Genomic DNA, 17,582 nt, shown 5'->3' on the forward strand with positions numbered 1-17,582 from the left:
GTTGGCTCAGTTATTCATATCGAAGGTTGTAAAGTATCATGGTGTCCCAGTGAATATTATTTCTGATCGAGATCCAAGATTTACTTCTAAGTTTTGGATAGCTTTTCAAGAAGCTTTGGGTACTAGATTGCTTTACAGTACAGCTTATCATCCACAGACAGATGGTCAGTCGGAGAGAACTATTCAGACACTCGAGGATATGTTGAGATCCTCTGTGATGCAATTTGGTGATTCTTGGCATGATCGTTTGGATTTGATGGAGTTTGCCTACAATAATAGTTTTCATTCGAGTATTGGAATGTCTCCATTTGAAGCACTTTATGGTAAAGCTTGTCGTACTCCATTATGTTGGTCAGAGGTCGGTGAAAGAATACTTGAGGGCCCAGAGATTGTGGATGAGACTACTCAGAATATTCAGGTAATTAAGTCTAACCTGAAAGTGGCCCAGGATAGACAAAAGAGCCTAGCGGATCGACATACCACGGACAGAATGTATAATGTGGGCGACTATGTTTTTCTGAAATTATCGCCTTGGAGAGGTGTGGTTCGCTTTGGAAAGAAAGGAAAGCTAAGTCCCAGGTACATTGGACCTTATGAGATCACTGAGAGGATTGGTGAAGTTGCTTACAGGTTGGAGCTACCTCCAGAGTTGTCTAAGGTACATAATGTGTTCCATGTCTCGATGCTTCGGCATTATGTGTCAGATCCTTCACATGTGATTCCTCCTCAACCATTGGAAATTAATCCGGATTTGACATATGATGAAGAACCAGTGACTATACTGGATTGGAAAGATAAGACCTTGAGGAATAAGACCGTGAGCTTAGTAAAAGTATTGTGGAGGAACCATTCAACGGAAGAAGCTACTTGGGAGACAGAAGAAAGGATGAGAGATATGTATCCAAGGTTATTCTATGAGTATTGAGGGTTTGGTTAGTGGCTGGAATTTCGGGGACGAAATTCTATAAGGAGGGGAGATTGTCACAGCCCGTCCCGGAATTTCAATTTCCGACGACGTGAAATTACAGAAACGCCCTTAAACGGGATTAAGGTGCGTAAATTTGGTATTTGTTTTACACTAAGATCCTAAACTAGGGATTAGAATTGTTATTAGTATGTGTTAAATTATCTGTGTTGGACTTTAGGTGGGACCCTACCCCCTAAATCATTCCCTCAATTCTGGATCCATGTCTCCTTCTCTCTCTCTTCCTCATCTTTCCCTCAGTCACTCTCACACTCCCTCATTCTCTCTCAAACTCTCGGACAAACACCCAAGACCTTGAAAACTTCACAAGTTAAGGTTGAGGAAGGTAGCATCGTGTTTGTGAGGACCATACGAACACATTGGTATTGTTTTCAGGTAAGATTTCCCACGATTTCACGTAGAAAACTCAAGCCCGTGAAATGACACTATTCATGAACTTTGTGTTTGTTGATTTTTAGGCCAAACTAAGATCATAGGGAGCTCTAGGAGGTTCCCACGAAGCTCGGGGTGTGAAGTTTGGAAAGTTTGGACGTCGAAGTGACCCAGTTCGACGTTTGGCCGAATTTGGAAGATTTTGGAAGGTATGATCTAGTAGTTTTTAGGCCCTAAAACCCTTCCAACGTGATAGTACTTGTTAAATGCTTCATTTTTGTATAAAATGCGAAGAAATTGGTTGAAAAACGAAGGAGAATAGTGGATTTGAAAATTTTCCAGAAACCGGCGAACAGTCGCCGGCGACCGGTGACTCGCCGGAGAAGACAGGGAATCTTCCGTTAAGTTTGACGGAATATTCCGACGCCGTTAGTTAACTTTAACGGAAACCGTTAGTTTTTAACGGAATATGCTAGGATTTGACGGAATATTCCCTAACGCCGTTCACTGTAGCCGTCAGTGTGCATGTCACGTGGCCGCGCGTGGGCCGCGCGTAGGTCCGTGCCACGTCAGGCGCGTGGGGGCGCGTGAGGACTCCAAAAATTATTTTAAAAATTTGGGGATGATCCTGAGGTTGTGTAGGTCACTGTGGTATATTCATATACCCAATTTGAGCATCGTATGAAGAATTAATTACCTAGTTTGGTTTAGGTGCGTTAAATGTGCGTTAAATGATTGTTTTAAGTTATTTCACTTCTAGGTGGAACTTTTAACGAGGACGAGCACATCCAGGGGCGTCAAGGGGGTTACGACCCGGCGACATACCAGTGAGTGGGCATTTGTTTTTATATATACCTATATACTCGATTTCCCCAGAAATCAAATTTAAATGAAAAGTATATTAAAATGAAATATGATGTGATTGCCATGCATAGAATATTATGGATATTATGAACTGTCGTATGATGCATATATGTAAGGTGGTGCTGTGGACGCACAGGTAAGTATTTAATTACTGTTATGTTGATGATGATGATATATTGAGCTCATATCCTGCACCATGGTTTAGTGCTTATAGTATTCACCGCATCGCACGCTCGCCTTGGATCCAAGTAGATGCTGGTCGTACAGTCCACGCGGAGTGGGTACGACGGGCCAGTCGTAGAGTGTTAGTGAGATTATGACTGGTGGGTGACCTTAGGTTATTGTATACAGATGATTGATGAGAGAAGCACTAGAGCGAATATTACCATGAGTCGTTCAGACTACATTAGGTGGTTCCGACTGATGTGCAGAAGGCCGGACAGGTCACGCGGAGTGACTCCGGCAGAGTGAGATTGATAGATGTTGAGCTCTAGGTTCAATCGTTCAGGGCTATTAGAGGGCCTCCGATTGATTATTTCTTTTACCTGATTATATTATGTTAATGCATTCATACTACACTGTTGAAATTGGCATGGTACATTCTTTATTGAATCTGTTATAAGATTGATGATTGAGACAGTTGAGATATATATGCTATATACTATTTTTCTGGGAAAGTATACAGGTTTTCCAAAAAGGGGTTATAATTGTGGATTTATGAAATGATTTGGAAAAGCTTATTTTCGCCCACTCACGTTTTCTGTTTTTCGCCCCTCCAGGTTCTAGTTGATAGTTGAGGCGTTGGTGGCCTACGAGGACTGCTTCGGCGTTCTGACAGACTAAATAAATGTAGGATTCACCCGAGGGTGTTGTAAAATAGTTATGGTCCTACTTGACTGCACCTAGACGCTTATGCTCTGTTTATGTGTGTTTAGTACACTCTTATGCACATAGAATGCTAGGTTGTAAATAACTGCAATTAGTGGTTTTCGTTGACTCGTATTTTATTATTAAATCGTTTCCGCTTGCGTTATGGTTACGTCACACTCACGTGACGGCCAGCACGTCCTAGTCTTCGGGTTAGGGTGTGTCAATAACCGCCACCATTAACTTAGAAACCGCCAGAATATGTTAAAAATATTAAAAAAAAAAGAATTCAAAAATACTGAGGGTTATAATAATTTTATGGCGGGTTAAATCCGCCATGAAAAATCCGACAGAAATTTATGTCAGATATATCCGACAGAAAATAACTTTAATCCGACAGTAAATAAATTATGTGTCGGATATCTTTTATCCGTCAGAATGACTTATTAACCGCCAGAATCGTCCGACACCTAAAGCTAATATTGTAGTAGTGAATCCTTATTGGCAGAGGTCATCTCACGAGCTTTCTCGGCGAAGTGAGGTGTTACCAATCACTAGATTCGGCGCTTTGAATGCCGGGTTATTTTATGATTGGATACTCACAAGTTGGATTTAGAGTTCGACATTCTGATGGCCGAACCACATTTACGATTAAGACGTACATCAGCTTTGAATACTTGTGTCCATATAATCTGGTGTCGATTCGGCGTGCTTATACTCTTACAAATATAATCACTGTGACCGAATCCGGCGCTGACGATTCGTGAACTTCGCAAAACTAGCAGCCTTGTCTTTAGGCTCTACAACCCGAAGGTCGAGAGTGTTCCTTCCTCGGCCGCAGTCGCAAGATCAAGAAGTCAGCAGCACGCTCAACGCAACATCAACACATTTTACTCATCGGCCAACGAGTTGGCACGCCCCGTATACAACCGAATGACGTAGTTAGCTCATTAGTCACTCAACCTGCGTGCCACGTAAGCTTGGTAGTTTTTAAGGTCAACAATTATATATATAATGATCGTTGCTGATGCACTAAATTTCCGAATAGAAGAGCGTCATGGTGTGAAAGAAGAAAGCATTCACATTTATAATAAAAAGTTTGACGACGAAAAATCATAGCTTATTTTGTCAGGGGTTGGCTTTTCTCATCGCTGCCAACTCTCTCATGTTTGCAAGCAGCAGCTAGCATCAGGTGGGCGCAATGAAAATGATGGGGAAAAAGATCTAGGGTTAAGATAAGAGAGAAAAGGACATTTACTTGTAGAAGCATTCACCGAGAAGCACAGTAGGTTGACTGTTTAATTAAGGAGAACCAATTGCAAGAGAAGTTGGACTTGGTCGAGAAGGACCAAAATGAAACTCGGATATAAGCTCAGGGACCATGACGGTAAAAAAAAAAAAACTAATGAAAATAGTTTGAAAACTTTAAGTTTTAACGATAAAGACAAAATAAGGGAAAAGTGAATAGTACTAGATTTGACTTTTTAGTGTAAAAATTTGGTTTTTCATTAAAGTGAAAAGTACCGTGGGCTTTTCGTTAGAATTCCCTAAAAAAAAACCTACTAGAAGAAGAGCATTTCTTCATGGTGTCTTACAATAATCGCAGAATAAAAACCCTAGCAGCGTGTCGTCACTCCACAGTAGAAAATTAGGGCACAAACAAACAGTCAAAACTTCCAAGAACAGAAGATGATGAACTGTGAAGTTTCCTCGCTTCTTCTTTCCAACAGTTTATACAGTTCGTTATATATCATCTCTTTTGGTTTCTTTAGGGTAAAATGCTATTCACTTTTAGAAAATGCAGTACAGTGTTTACGTTTGATATTATCTGTTTTCTCGAGGTTTTCTATGATACTCTGGGATACCTCGGATTTTTTCACCACTAAATGTTTGTATAAAAACCAAGATCTAACTGTTATAAAGCTCGAAGTATCAAATACTCCAGAGCATTTGTGTTTTTTTATGTGGGACAATGATGTGCAGAGCAGCAGAAGCAGCAGCTTCCTTGATGAGATCTTGTGTATAGTAAGCCTTTTGCTTTGGCCTTTTTCTTATTGTTGATATGATGAGAGACTTATAGCACAGCTGGGGAAGTACGTACCTTTAGGGCTGTTTATGGTGGTCCTATGGAGGTGGAGCCGTTGGGGAGGATGGGAGAAAGTGAGGAGAAAAAGTAAAGGAATGTCCATTTCTCATTTAGCTTGTATCATTTGCTTTTCTGCTTTTTTGGGACACTCAATGGCGATTGAGACTACCAAATCGAGCATACTTGTGTAGTCTCTTATGGGAGAAAATTTTCGGTAGGATAACCTGATCATCTAATTTGAATGGCAGATCTCACAAATATGGGGCATGTAGAACTTTAATAGAGAAAATCCCGCTTGTTTGTGAGAGCTACCCTATAAATGCTTCTTTTTGAGAAAAAAAAAAAACATATTAGGATAGATTACTTTCCTAATTTTGTGTTAGTCTTGTATTTTGTTCTCTTATAAACTCTTCGTTTTGGAAAAACATAAAACTTTTAAGAGTGTGTGAGATAGACTTCATAGATCTCATAACAACTAAAAACACTAATATGGAAGAACCCATAGACTATAATTGATTGATAGTGTTTTTTATGTCAACATGTCATGTGGTAAAGATGAATCAACTTGATAGAACTGTGCAGAAAAGACTCAAACATGTGCAGACTTCTCTTACGATGGAAATCGCATTGCAATCTTGAAAAGTAATATGTTAGTTAGCCAAAATCTTCTGCACACTCACGACCCCTTCAGCTCGAACTAATAGGACGTTTCATCTAAGTTTTTTCATGGTATGAGCAAGAACCTTGCCTTGTATTTATGTTCATTAGAGTTTCTGTCAACCATTAATATTGATACACCAAATCTTATTACTTAAAGGAAGAGGTGGGGTGGATGAAATGACTAGTCAAGTTTCTCCTTATGGTCATGAAAAACAGGTCATGCAGGCCTCTGTAAATGTTTATGCTTTATTCGGAAATTGGGTAAAAAATTGTTGTGTACTACCGGCGCCACCGGTGACATTTGATGCCACATTTGAAGCCCACGTCATAGATTCGACTCTTTGTTGGACCAATCAGATTCCAACAAGTCTTTATATTAAAGCAAGAAGCGGAACTATAAGTGAAGATTAATCATTACATTGTGATAGTCTTGTCTTATGCCGTACTTTTCTATATTAAAGAAAAGAGATTAGGCTAGACTACACAATAAGATAGTCACTAAGTATCGAGCTCAACATAAATATAATGTGTCATCGTTATCCATGTGTCGAACTTGAGACTTCTCACTTTCAAATGAAGAAAAATATCAATAGACAGTAGTAATAGTTAACATGTTATCCTTCTATTTTTCTCTGTTTGTCTAAATAAGATTGTGTAGAATTAAAAATGGATGAATGATGCAGATGAAGCTCCATAATAGTAATGGAAAACAATTATATTTATGCACTCTGGTGGGGGCTTGATCTTCACCAATTCTTTTTCCTTCTAACAACTAACTAATTAACCTCCAATGCTATCGTTTGTTACAAAAAATAAAAAATAATAAAATAAAATGGTTTCTATGAATTTTGGAAGCGTGACTAACTGGGGTTAAGTTTGGAATTTTCCAAAACCCTAATTCTCCAAAGAGCCCTTTTGACATTCTATGCTTTCAAGTCTTTTGCATCATTCACCTCTTTTATCGTTATTTCCAGAAGGCCCCAAAATCTAGGGTTTCATCACACCCTGCACCTCCTTCTCTGGTAAGCGCTTTCTTCTTCTCTCCCCTCACACCTAAAAGTTAAATTCTTTATACCAATACTGTCTTTCTGGTATGTCGGTAACAAATAAATTTCATGGAGGAGTAAATTAGTAACCCAATTCAACCAATGTTAGTGTTCATATAATTCTGGAAATTAAGTTGAATGTTTGGGTTTTTCTGGGGGGCTAAAGTCGTGATCTTGGACTTTGAATTAATGGTTTTTTTTTTTTTTTCGGAAAAGGGGGATTAATCTGCTGGATTTCTCAGAGGATGATCATTTGGGTTGGATTGGTTGACTTCTTTAAACTGTTTTTCCGTTAACCCACCGGGAAATTTACTGATTTAGGAGCTGGGTTGTTGGTGATGGTGGGATCAGATGATAACCCACATGCTGTTTTCTGATAATTTGGCACAAAACCGAACATAGTGGCGTTCTAGGATTCATATAGCCGACTCGACTTAGTAGGATAAGGTTTTGTTGTTGTTGTAATTTTATAGGGAGTGTTTACAGTTCCTGGTGTGCTTCCATTGATGTTTTTAGCTGGGTTTTTGCTTTGTTTATAGTGGTTGCTTGGCTGTATATGTTAGTAAAGCAGGCCCGGTGGGACAATGGTTTTTCGATATTGTATGCACACAAGCTCTAGTAAGTAGCTAATAGTATACACACACTCTGCGCCCGCAGGCATGAAAAATACACCAGAATGTGAGACTCAACAATTAAATACTAACATTTGTGAATTCATTTTTGATCGACAATAGTAACTGATGTTTAAGACACGGTTGGCTTTTGCGTACTTATTATTTAGATCGTGGTAAACTTTGAAAGTAGTAGATAGTTTTGGGAACTGAATTATGAATTTAGCATATTTATAAACTATAGCTTTTAATTCTTTTATTCGAATGTTTGAAGGTCGTTGTGATGGCGAGGACAAAGCTTATCCTGATCTGCCAATCTGGTGGGGAATTTGTTGTCAAGGATGATGGATCCATGTCATATACGGGAGGAGATGCACAGGCAGTAGATATCAATCATGAAACCCGATTTGATGATCTCAAGTTAAAATTGGCTGAAATGTTGAATTTAGAATATAAATCAGTGATCATGAAGTATTTTCTCCCTGGAAATACGCGAACTCTCATCACTTTATCCAATGATAAGGACCTGAAAAGGATGTATGAATTCCATGGGAATTCAGTAACTGCTGATGTTTTTGTCCAGGGGAAAGCAGGTTTTGATGCCGAGGCCTTCAACACACCAAAAAGGTACTTTCTTTTGTTTTGTTTGATTGGATCACAATTTCCTTGCTTTTGAAGAAATGATGACATTGCCATATTGCCCATTTGCCCTCTTTACAATAGTTGAAGCATATTGACTAGTAATTACAACATATTGTAAGTTTCTAAGTTTTCTTGCGTTGAAAGTTTAAATTCTCATTTGCAGGGCATGTGGGATAAAAGTGGCTGAATCGGTGACCCCTGTTCCCGCCTTCACGACTTCAGCTGCCACTTTACATGCTAGTCCTCTATCAAAACAACCTGGATGTATTATGTCTGTGGAAGAAAGGACCCAAACTGCAGGTGGAGTGGCGCATATGCCTACCATGTCCCCTGCGTTTACATCCACCAATAATGCGGATGCTACTAGTTCCATTCCAACTGGTTCCATATCTGCTACTGCTGATGCAAGTCAGCACAGCTTGGACGTATTTGATATGAACTGTACCCCTGCTGATACCGTTAAGAAGCGAAGGCGCACTGCTGCCTGGAAAATTGGTGCCAACGGTCCTACCATTGGTTCTGTCACTGACCATGTTGGGGAGAAAAGAAAACATATGTCCAAGAAGAAGAATATTCCTAGCCGGAACATTGCTACAGAAACTGATGACGTGGATGAGAGGCAAGATATCCTCCACAGTAAAGATAGTAGTACTAGCAATGACCCTATCCAGGCTAGTCTAGTGGAATCAAATGATGCTCCACCTGAACTTTTACTCAAAATATGGAAAAATGCTATCACTGGCATTGGACAGGAATTCAACAGTGCTAAAGAATTTCGTGATGCGCTGCAAAAATATGCCGTTGCCCATCGTTTCATGTATAAGTTAAAAAAGAATGATACTAACCGTGCAAGTGGCAGATGTATAGTCGAAGACTGTTCCTGGAAAATTTTTGCATCTTGGGACACATCTGTGAAAAAGTTTAGGATAAAGAGTATGACTGAAACGCATACTTGTGAATCAGAGTTCATGAAATCTTATCATCCAAAACGAAGTTGGTTGGTTAGCATCGTGAAAGACAGATTACTTGAGCGCCCACATCTCAAGACGAAAGAACTTGCCAACATCATTCGTCAAGATTTTGGGATTGCTGTGAACTACACTCATGTTTGGCGTGCAGTTGAGGATGCCAAGGAGCGACTTCTGGGTTCGTATAAAGAGGCATATGACCAGTTACCGAGATTTTGTGAGAAGATGACAGAGGCAAATCCTGGCAGTAATATTAAGCTTTTCACTAGTGATGAGAGTAAATTTCAGCGCCTATTTGTGAGTTTTCATGCTTCAGTACATGGTTTTCAGCATGGTTGTCGCCCTATTCTTTTTCTCGATGCTGCATCTCTAAAATCAAGATACCATGAGACTTTTTTGGCAGCTACTGCTTTGGATGGAGATGACGGTCTTTTCCCGGTTGCATTTGCTATCGTTGACACTGAGAATGATGATAACTGGCGGTGGTTTTTGGAGCAGTTAAGATCAGTACTTTCAACCACTCAATCCTTAACTTTTGTCTCGGATAGAGAGAAGGGACTAAAGAAATCAGTGCTCGAAGTATTTGAGAATGCCCACCATGGATATTCTATGCACCACCTTCTGCAAAGCTTCATGAGAAACTTGAATGGTCCATACCATGGAGATGGGAAGGGTTCCTTGCCAATCAATTTTATGGCTGCCGCCCATGCAATCCGACTTGATGGGTTTAAAACAAGTATTGATCAAATTAGACGGGTTTCTGCTCGAGCTTATGCCTGGGTCCAGCAAATCGAACCAGAATGTTGGACAAATGCATTATTTAAAGGAGAGCCCTATAACCATTTCACATCAGATGTTGCAGAGACATACATCAAGTGGATAGAGGAAGTACAGGAGTTACCCATTGTGCCAAAGATTGAAGCGCTATGTTCTAAGTTGATGGAGTTGATAAATACTCGTCGAACAGATTCAAGTAAGTGGCCCACAAAACTTACTCCATCCAAGGAGGAAAAACTGCAACAAGAAGCCTGTTGCGCATATGGTCTTAAAGTCTTGTTTTCATCCGATACTCTCTTTGAGGTTCACAAGGATTCCATCAACGTTGTGGATATTAGTGAACGGTACTGTAGTTGTCTGGATTGGAATGCAAGTGGTCTACCATGCTGCCATGCTATTGCTGTCTTCAACTGCACTGGTAGGGATGTGTATGATTATTGTTCGAGTTACTATAAATCTGACACCTATCGTTTGACGTATTCTGAGTCCATAAACTCTGCATTGGCCCCTTTCGAGTCTTCGGATGGTGAGATTACTGATGCAGCACATGTGCTTCCTCCATCAGTCTCCAAGCAACAAGAAAAGAAAAGCCAGGCCAAAACAAAGAGTTTGTCGGCAAGGACAGTTTTTTGCTCTAGGTGCAAGGATTCAGGGCATAATAAAAAAACCTGCAAGGAACCCATGGATGATCCTTTGTCAAGTATGGACCTCATAGATGCTCCTATATCAGGTATGGACCCCGTAGATGCTCCTTCGTCAAGCATCGTCCTCGTAGATGCCCTTTCATCAAGCGTCATCCCCGTCGATGCCCCTCCATCAAGTATCGTCCCCACAGATGCTCCTTCATCAAGTATCGTCCCCATAGATGCCGCTCCGTTGAGTATCGACCACGTAGATGCTCATTCATCAAGTATCGTTCCCGTAGATCCTCCATCAAGTATCCCTTGATGTAATCCTTGAATCATACCGTCTTGGATGCTTGTTTGTTATGAATTCATGTACAGTGTTAATCGACATTTTCCGAACCGGTCTCTTTGAACTAGGTTTGCAACGAGGTTGTTTTGTTCTTGAGTTTGTCTAGAGTTTTAAATTCGTAAATTTCGCATTTGAATCGTCTTGTTCCTGAAATGTGTACTACGAATCTTGCTGTTCCAACAAAGCATGTGTTAACAGGTTAACTGTCACCATCAGCGTTGAATTTATCGCCATCTCTTTGTCTCACTCATCACATGACTTCACATAAAATATAATCACCCGTTACACGTGAACGCGTCATCGGCCTTCCAGGTCGTTTTTACAGAGAGAAATGAAATTTGCAGAAATGTAGAAAACAGCTAGAATTTGTACATTACATGATCACAAAGTTTGCTTCCTCTAACTTCTAGGGCATTAAAAACAGTCATTAGCTACTGATGAATACAAACTGCACTTCAACGTTGGAGTACAAACCGAAAGTTTTAGCCTGTCTACGAGTTAATCTGCTCAAGAAAGCTTCCGACGGATCCATCTGTGATTCTTTCATCAAGATTATCAATATTAGGCTATTAATGGAGTCAAGTTAACAACTTTACTACCAACCTCTGCCTGCTCGAATCCAACCTTGAAGGTTTGAACCTCGGGCACGCACAATGGAGAAGGTGGGTAGCATCTGTCTTCAAACTTGTTTTGTGCTTGAAACAGTCTCATGAAAACATGGCTGCAAATGTAGGTTGCCACGGAGTTCAGTTGTAGACTGGTGTTCGCAAGAAAATACAGTTCAGGCCTCAAAGGTTTCCAGTACAAAATCCCAAATGCTGTTCTCACTATCCCTACTCTCTTGAATCTTCAACCTTGGGCAATAATCCCGCACACAACGGACAGTGGGGGTTGTGTCTATCTTCAAAACTTGTTTTCTGCTCCAAACAATCTGCATGGAAAAGATGGCCGCAAACTAAAACTGCTACAACAGAGACTTCAGTAGAAGACTGTGTGCTACCGAGAAAGAAAGGTTTGCGCCTCAACAGCTTGTCACAAATCGCACATACCATCTTCCCTGGATCTGGTGATACAGCATCCGTTGTCAAGAAACCAGATCTAATTCTTGCTGGCAGAAGAAAAGGTTTTTCCTTGGTTTCTGGGGAGGAATTGAAAAAATAAAGTCAATACAGCAAAACAAGAGTTCTGACAGCATTCTTCAAGAAAAGTCATGATCAAGGAAATAAATTGAGCACATTGGAAAATTGAATATATAGTCATCCAATACACAAAGAAGTAAATTCCTACACTCCTATCTGACATAGGAAATATTCATCCATGTAGCATACTAGAGTTCTCACTCGTTGTCTCGATACTCGAGACCTTCCATAAATACTAAAAAGCTTAATTAAGTTCTTTTGAAGTTGAACAAAATAAGGAGAAGAAAAAGGGGACAATTCAATATAAAACCTGAATGACGTCTGGCCTCGGAGCTGGATTGAGTAGCCAACTTATAGGAGAGCTTATCGTCACGCAAAGGCACTCCTTTTCCGCGAGAGGTTGATGGGTTAGCAAGATTGCCAGAGTTACGTCGAGAGTACTGGTGCGCATAGTGATGACGTGAGCGTTTAAAGAACATTGATCGCCCGAGGCTTGGATGATGCTGTATAACAGAAGGGTAGGGATTCAGTAGCTTCAAACAAAGATAAAAAAATACAAATAACTACTACTCCAAATACACGAAATAGGAAGAAATTGTAAACAGAGTTGCAAAATGTCGATCAAAAGAGGTTCATTAAACCTACAAATTTATCAACAACTCATTATACAACGTCGATGAAACACGAAAACACGAAAACACGAAAACACGAAACCACGAAACCACGAAACCACGAAAAGGGAAGAACAGCTAACCTCTTGTGTTAATAATTCCATTGCAGAAGAACACGGCATGGTGTCTGCAATATCCCCAAAAACATCAAACAAATACAAGTCATTAAAAATTCACTTAAACAGTTTTCCAACACAATCAAATTGGCTATTTTTCGATCGAATCTCGTGTTCTGAGGCTGTAAATGCCAACAAAACCCCATAAAATTGGCAAAAAAAAAAAACTCAAATTCCAATTCCGGCTTTTTTCTGAACTAATTAAGAAGGCAAACAAAAGTAATTGATCAACTAACAGATAATAATACCAAATGGGAAAGTAAAATAACAAAGAAACACAATAACTTGCAACATTTGGATTAAAGGACCAAATTTGGGGTTTTAATTAAACAAAAAACAAAGGTGGAGTCTTTTGATAATTCGGTGAATGCCCTTTAGAAAAGTTGATTTCTTTAGATTAAATTTCTTTGTTTCATGGCATTTTTACGATAAATTGGCATGAAAAAAGAAGATTAATTACCCGAAGAACGAGGAGAGAAAGATGGAGGGCTGTGATCATCAGAGGGGAGCTTCCTCTTGCTCATAGCAATTGAATGATCAGATGAAGGAAGAGGTTCTGTGTTTGGGGTTTTAGTTCGATCTGTGGCTCTGCGGTCTCAGCGGACAAACACTCTTGCTTTTGTCTCTCGAACTCGAACGTACGGTCACCAAATGTACGCAATGTAATGGAACCAAACGGTGAGAGATACAGAGAGAGAGAGTTTCAGATGTGGTGGAGGTGAAAGTGATTAAGGGAACACGTGCACATCAGAACCCAACCCACTTTTTTTTTTTTTTCTTTGTAAGTACATCGATATTTTTACATTAAGATGATGGAGAGTTTGATCAGAACCTAACTTGATATCGAATTCACCATCCACGAGATTTGAACCTAAAACCTCTCACTTTCAAAGAAAAAGAATACCACCAAACCGTAATATTGAGTAGCTCATATTTTCCTTTTTAATGACCCTTTTAATGCTTCGCATTTGCCATTTCTCAAAGGAATACGATATTTACAACAACTTTCGAGGCATTCACAGTACGACATTTCTCAAAGGAATACGATATTTACTAAAACTTTCGAGGCATATACAATATGACAATAAAGCTACGTAATTGCCAACTATAGTTGGCTTAGTTGGTAACGTCTTAATTTTGTGTGTTTCCTCACCAAAGTTTGAGTCTTGGAGCCAGTAATTCGCATTGGTGTGTAATATGTAAATTCTTACGTAAATTCATATCGGTGACAGCTGGTAGTTAGGTGTCACGAGTAAGTCTTTTCAGCTCGAGATTGTAGGTATGCCCTAACGCTAGTGGTGAAAGTAACTAATCTCTCCCAAACTTTTGAACAAACGATATTATATACATTAAAGGGGTGGGAAGTAAGCTAAGTCTCACAATGGATTAGCAATAATGGGTTCAAATTCCCTTTGACGAAAATCAAACCTAAGACCTCTCACTTATAATTGAAGAAGAATAACACTAGATCGCAGTATTAAGTGACATCTCCTCAAACTTTAGCTCACCAAAAAAATAAAGTTACGTAATGGTAATAAGGATAATCACAACTAGGTATTAAAATTTATATAGACGATTAACATTATTTATGTGAATTGTATTTGAAATCTTCTTTAGGATTAGGTATTGAAGTAAGATCTCCACCATATAAGAGGATTATTGAACATGACTATTGCATATGGCAATCACCAACATAAGTGAGGATGTGAGACCAATACGATGTTGGATGGCACAAAAATATTATTTAGATTCATTTTTTATTTTATTTTTGTGTACAAAGAGTTCAAAGGAAAATTATAGGTTCAAACTCTATTTCTAAATTGCAAATTGCAATGGTGGTTAAAGGCCCAAAGGGAGATCTACGACTCGAAATTCAAGCCCCCATCGTCGGCCGAAGTGGACTTCGAAGGTAGAACGAAGATCGACAAAAGTGGGGTAACCCGTAACCCACGTAATGATACAAGCATCATTCTCAATTTCTTTCGGGAGCTGTTATTTGACACTCTAAGAAAGTTAAATTGTAATTTTCAGTAGTATAATTGCTCAAACCAAATGCATTACAAAGTCACGAAGACAAAGTCTAGAGTTGAGTCGGACGATGTACTTATTGGAACAATGGTTCATTTTGAATCTGATGGTTGCTTTTGTTCTACTGCTATAGTGAAGCTTAAAATATAGGTAGGGAGAAAGAAGCTCCTATAATTATAATTGAAGAGATTTTTCAATGTGACCGGTATACGAGGTGGTACATCACGTGTCATTATACAAATGGGAAGATATGTGCGTCAAAAAGTTAATAACTTTGAAAGTAAAATTTCCCATTACTTACATAAAAACACGTAATGTACCAATTATCATCTGTGTTCCTGTCACAATAAAAAATTTCTCCTATAGTTGCTATCTCTAATTAATGCTTACTGTTTTCATATTATTTTAAATAAATAAATAATTTTGATTGGCTAATTATTGACTTAGGTTCATTAAGATTTTCTAAAGCAGGGAGTCCAGTTGGAGTACAATTTTCTTATAGAGCTCTTAAAGCAAATTTTGTAATAATTTTAGTTAAAACGTTGCAATAAAATAAAAAAGCATGGTTGGAGACGCTTAATTGTCACATACTTAAAAGAATATTTCGGATTGTTAATAACCATATTATTTCCCTCTTTGGCGCCTTACTACCAGTTAGATTTCATTTTGACATGAATGTGTTATATATGTAGATTACGTGATGTGACAATTGATTATTATTTTTCTTTTTTCGTGATTAAAAAAATAATTTAACGATTAATCGTCACATTATGTACATTGTAGCTTACAAAATATAATTAATTAGATGACTTTTCTAACATCGCTTATTTAACGATAGATAAAAGCACTTTTCTTGTGAATGGCTTTTTCACGCAACACTTGTGGTGGTTCCGCGTGGGATAAGATGGAAGATGAAATATCCACGACTTTCCACATAAGCACTTTCAAAAATTCTCTTGACTCGACTTCGGACTACCTCACTTTACAGTCCACGTGTCCGAAAAACACTTGGCACTTGCATATACTATAGTCTTTTCCTGGCTTTTTATTATTCTCGTTTCGAATTTTATCTTTTTCTAATTCTTAGAATATTTGTTGAGTTTGATGCCACGTTAGTCACTATGCATAATTGGCATAATCATGTTCATCTTCTTATCGGAATCAAATTTTCATTTCTATATTCATATTTCAATTGTTATAAACCACTGCAGGGTGGCTCAATGATTGAAGATGAATTTCAGGTCCGTATTCTACATGACACTTTATAATTCAAATTTTTATGCTAGTGAATCACACGATGGTGGTTAGAAAAGGCTAAAGTGCTTCTTCTCGGTCCCTGAAAGAGTGAACTGTATAGCGAAGACACCAATTAGTCTCCTTTTCTATATAAAAAATGTATTTCAATTGTTATAGAATTTATCGTAAACAATAATTTATGTGTCAAATAATTACATTTAAACATACATAACTCATACACTGCTGATATAAAAGAAATGTATGTTATTATTGTGTAAAACTCATCTATACATATCTAAGTACGTCAATTCTGTGTGTTTAGAATAACATTACTCTTATTCGTGTGGTAACAATCAACAAGAAGAGACTCCAAAAGGTTAGCAACCAATGCCATGAGGCCTTCAGATGTAGATTATGAAGAATTATGGTGAGCCAAATCTATCGGAAATGGTGCAACTGCAAGGTGGAGAAACTTGAAGGGAAAGGCTCTGCTGGCATGGACGACTACTGGCCGGACATGATAACACAGTCTCACCTTCACTATACTCAGCCAACCAACCACCCAACCATATATGCATGCAGATCAATTATTTATTCGACGGTCGATCTCTATGTGCATGCAGATAAATTATATTAAATTTTCTATTAAAATATAGGTGGTAGGATAATGTCTCACGTCCCAACTCAACCACATGCATGATTGTTCCCGTCATATTTACGGGGACAAAAACCACAAGAGTAATGCTAAAAAGACTAAATTTGTAAGTTAAATTTTGTAAACTAAGTGACATGGAAGTTAGTGATTGAATTATTACTTTAACGTTGATAAACTTGCTCATTTCCTATTGATAACATATCATTTAGTTTGTAAATTTAATCTACACATTTACAATTCCAACAAATAAATTAATACGAGACGACAAAAAATATATTAACTAAGTAGACAATTAGGATAATTTTTAGCACTGATTAATAGATGTAAATAATTGCTATTGTTAACCGTTATTTATTCTTTTTTTTTCGTCACAGTTGATCATTATCTCATCTACAACCTTTGCAACTTTCTCTCGTCGTCTACATACTGCAAATCTTCATCGTATTCCACACGTATCATGTATTGATTTTTCCATTTTTTTGCTGGTAGAATATTCTTTCAAAATATATTCTATAAATAAGAGAGATATTGCAGACATGCAAGCGTGAAAACTACGTGCGCATACGTTGTTATATCCTCGTTTTTCAAGCTATATTTTTCGTTCGCTAATTACACAACGAAAGGTTAAAAAATATGAGATTGTAATAATTACGAGGATGAGAAATTTTTTAATGTGCTAGAGAAAATGGTTTAAAATATCAAGTGTCATAATACAAGCGATTAGATACTTAAAAAAAAATTAACTACTTTTATTATTACCATGATGTACAGAGAAGTATTTTCGGCATATTGAAAAATCTATCCGGAAGAAGAATATGAAGTGGGGTCCTTCAAATACATAATTTGGTGGATCATTTGCATGTAGTGAGAGATAGAATGTGAAT

At 38.3% G+C, this 17,582-nt stretch overlaps 2 protein-coding genes across 2 annotated transcripts; one reads left to right on the forward strand and one right to left on the reverse strand.

Annotated features, from left to right (window-relative positions):
* The first annotated feature begins 6,694 nt into the window (after window positions 1-6,694).
* LOC126592138 (uncharacterized) lies at window positions 6,695-10,952 on the forward strand. The gene is made up of 3 exons (XM_050257890.1): window positions 6,695-6,856; window positions 7,766-8,118; window positions 8,297-10,952. The coding sequence occupies exons 2-3, from the start codon at window positions 7,775-7,777 to the stop codon at window positions 10,824-10,826; spliced, it is 2,874 nt and encodes a 957-aa protein (XP_050113847.1). The 5' UTR covers window positions 6,695-6,856; window positions 7,766-7,774; the 3' UTR covers window positions 10,827-10,952.
* Window positions 10,953-11,090: 138 nt separating this feature from the next.
* On the reverse strand, window positions 11,091-13,500 carry LOC126592146 (uncharacterized). Its single transcript, XM_050257896.1, has 4 exons — window positions 13,240-13,500; window positions 12,747-12,790; window positions 12,303-12,495; window positions 11,091-11,991 (listed from the first exon to the last, which is right to left on the reverse strand). Exons 1-4 carry the CDS (start codon window positions 13,301-13,303, stop codon window positions 11,687-11,689), a joined length of 606 nt encoding a protein of 201 aa, XP_050113853.1. The 5' UTR covers window positions 13,304-13,500; the 3' UTR covers window positions 11,091-11,686.
* Between the last annotated feature and the right edge of the window lie 4,082 nt (window positions 13,501-17,582).

The sequence above is a fragment of the Malus sylvestris genome, chromosome 2 (genome assembly GCF_916048215.2).
Source record: "Malus sylvestris chromosome 2, drMalSylv7.2, whole genome shotgun sequence".
Lineage (NCBI taxonomy): Eukaryota > Viridiplantae > Streptophyta > Magnoliopsida > Rosales > Rosaceae > Malus > Malus sylvestris.

Excerpts from the sequence above, each read along its gene's own strand:
- LOC126592138 (XM_050257890.1), top strand. The coding sequence starts at position 7,775 with ATGGCGAGGACAAAGCTTATCCTGATCTGCCAATCTGGTGGGGAATTT. Across the intron at positions 8,119-8,296 it reads GCCTTCAACACACCAAAAAG|GGCATGTGGGATAAAAGTGG; the intron begins GTACTTTCTTTT and ends TCTCATTTGCAG.
- LOC126592146 (XM_050257896.1), bottom strand. The coding sequence starts at position 13,303 with ATGAGCAAGAGGAAGCTCCCCTCTGATGATCACAGCCCTCCATCTTTC. Across the intron at positions 12,791-13,239 it reads TTTCTCTCCTCGTTCTTCGG|ACACCATGCCGTGTTCTTCT; the intron begins GTAATTAATCTT and ends GGGATATTGCAG. Across the intron at positions 12,496-12,746 it reads TGGAATTATTAACACAAGAG|CATCATCCAAGCCTCGGGCG; the intron begins GTTAGCTGTTCT and ends TCTGTTATACAG.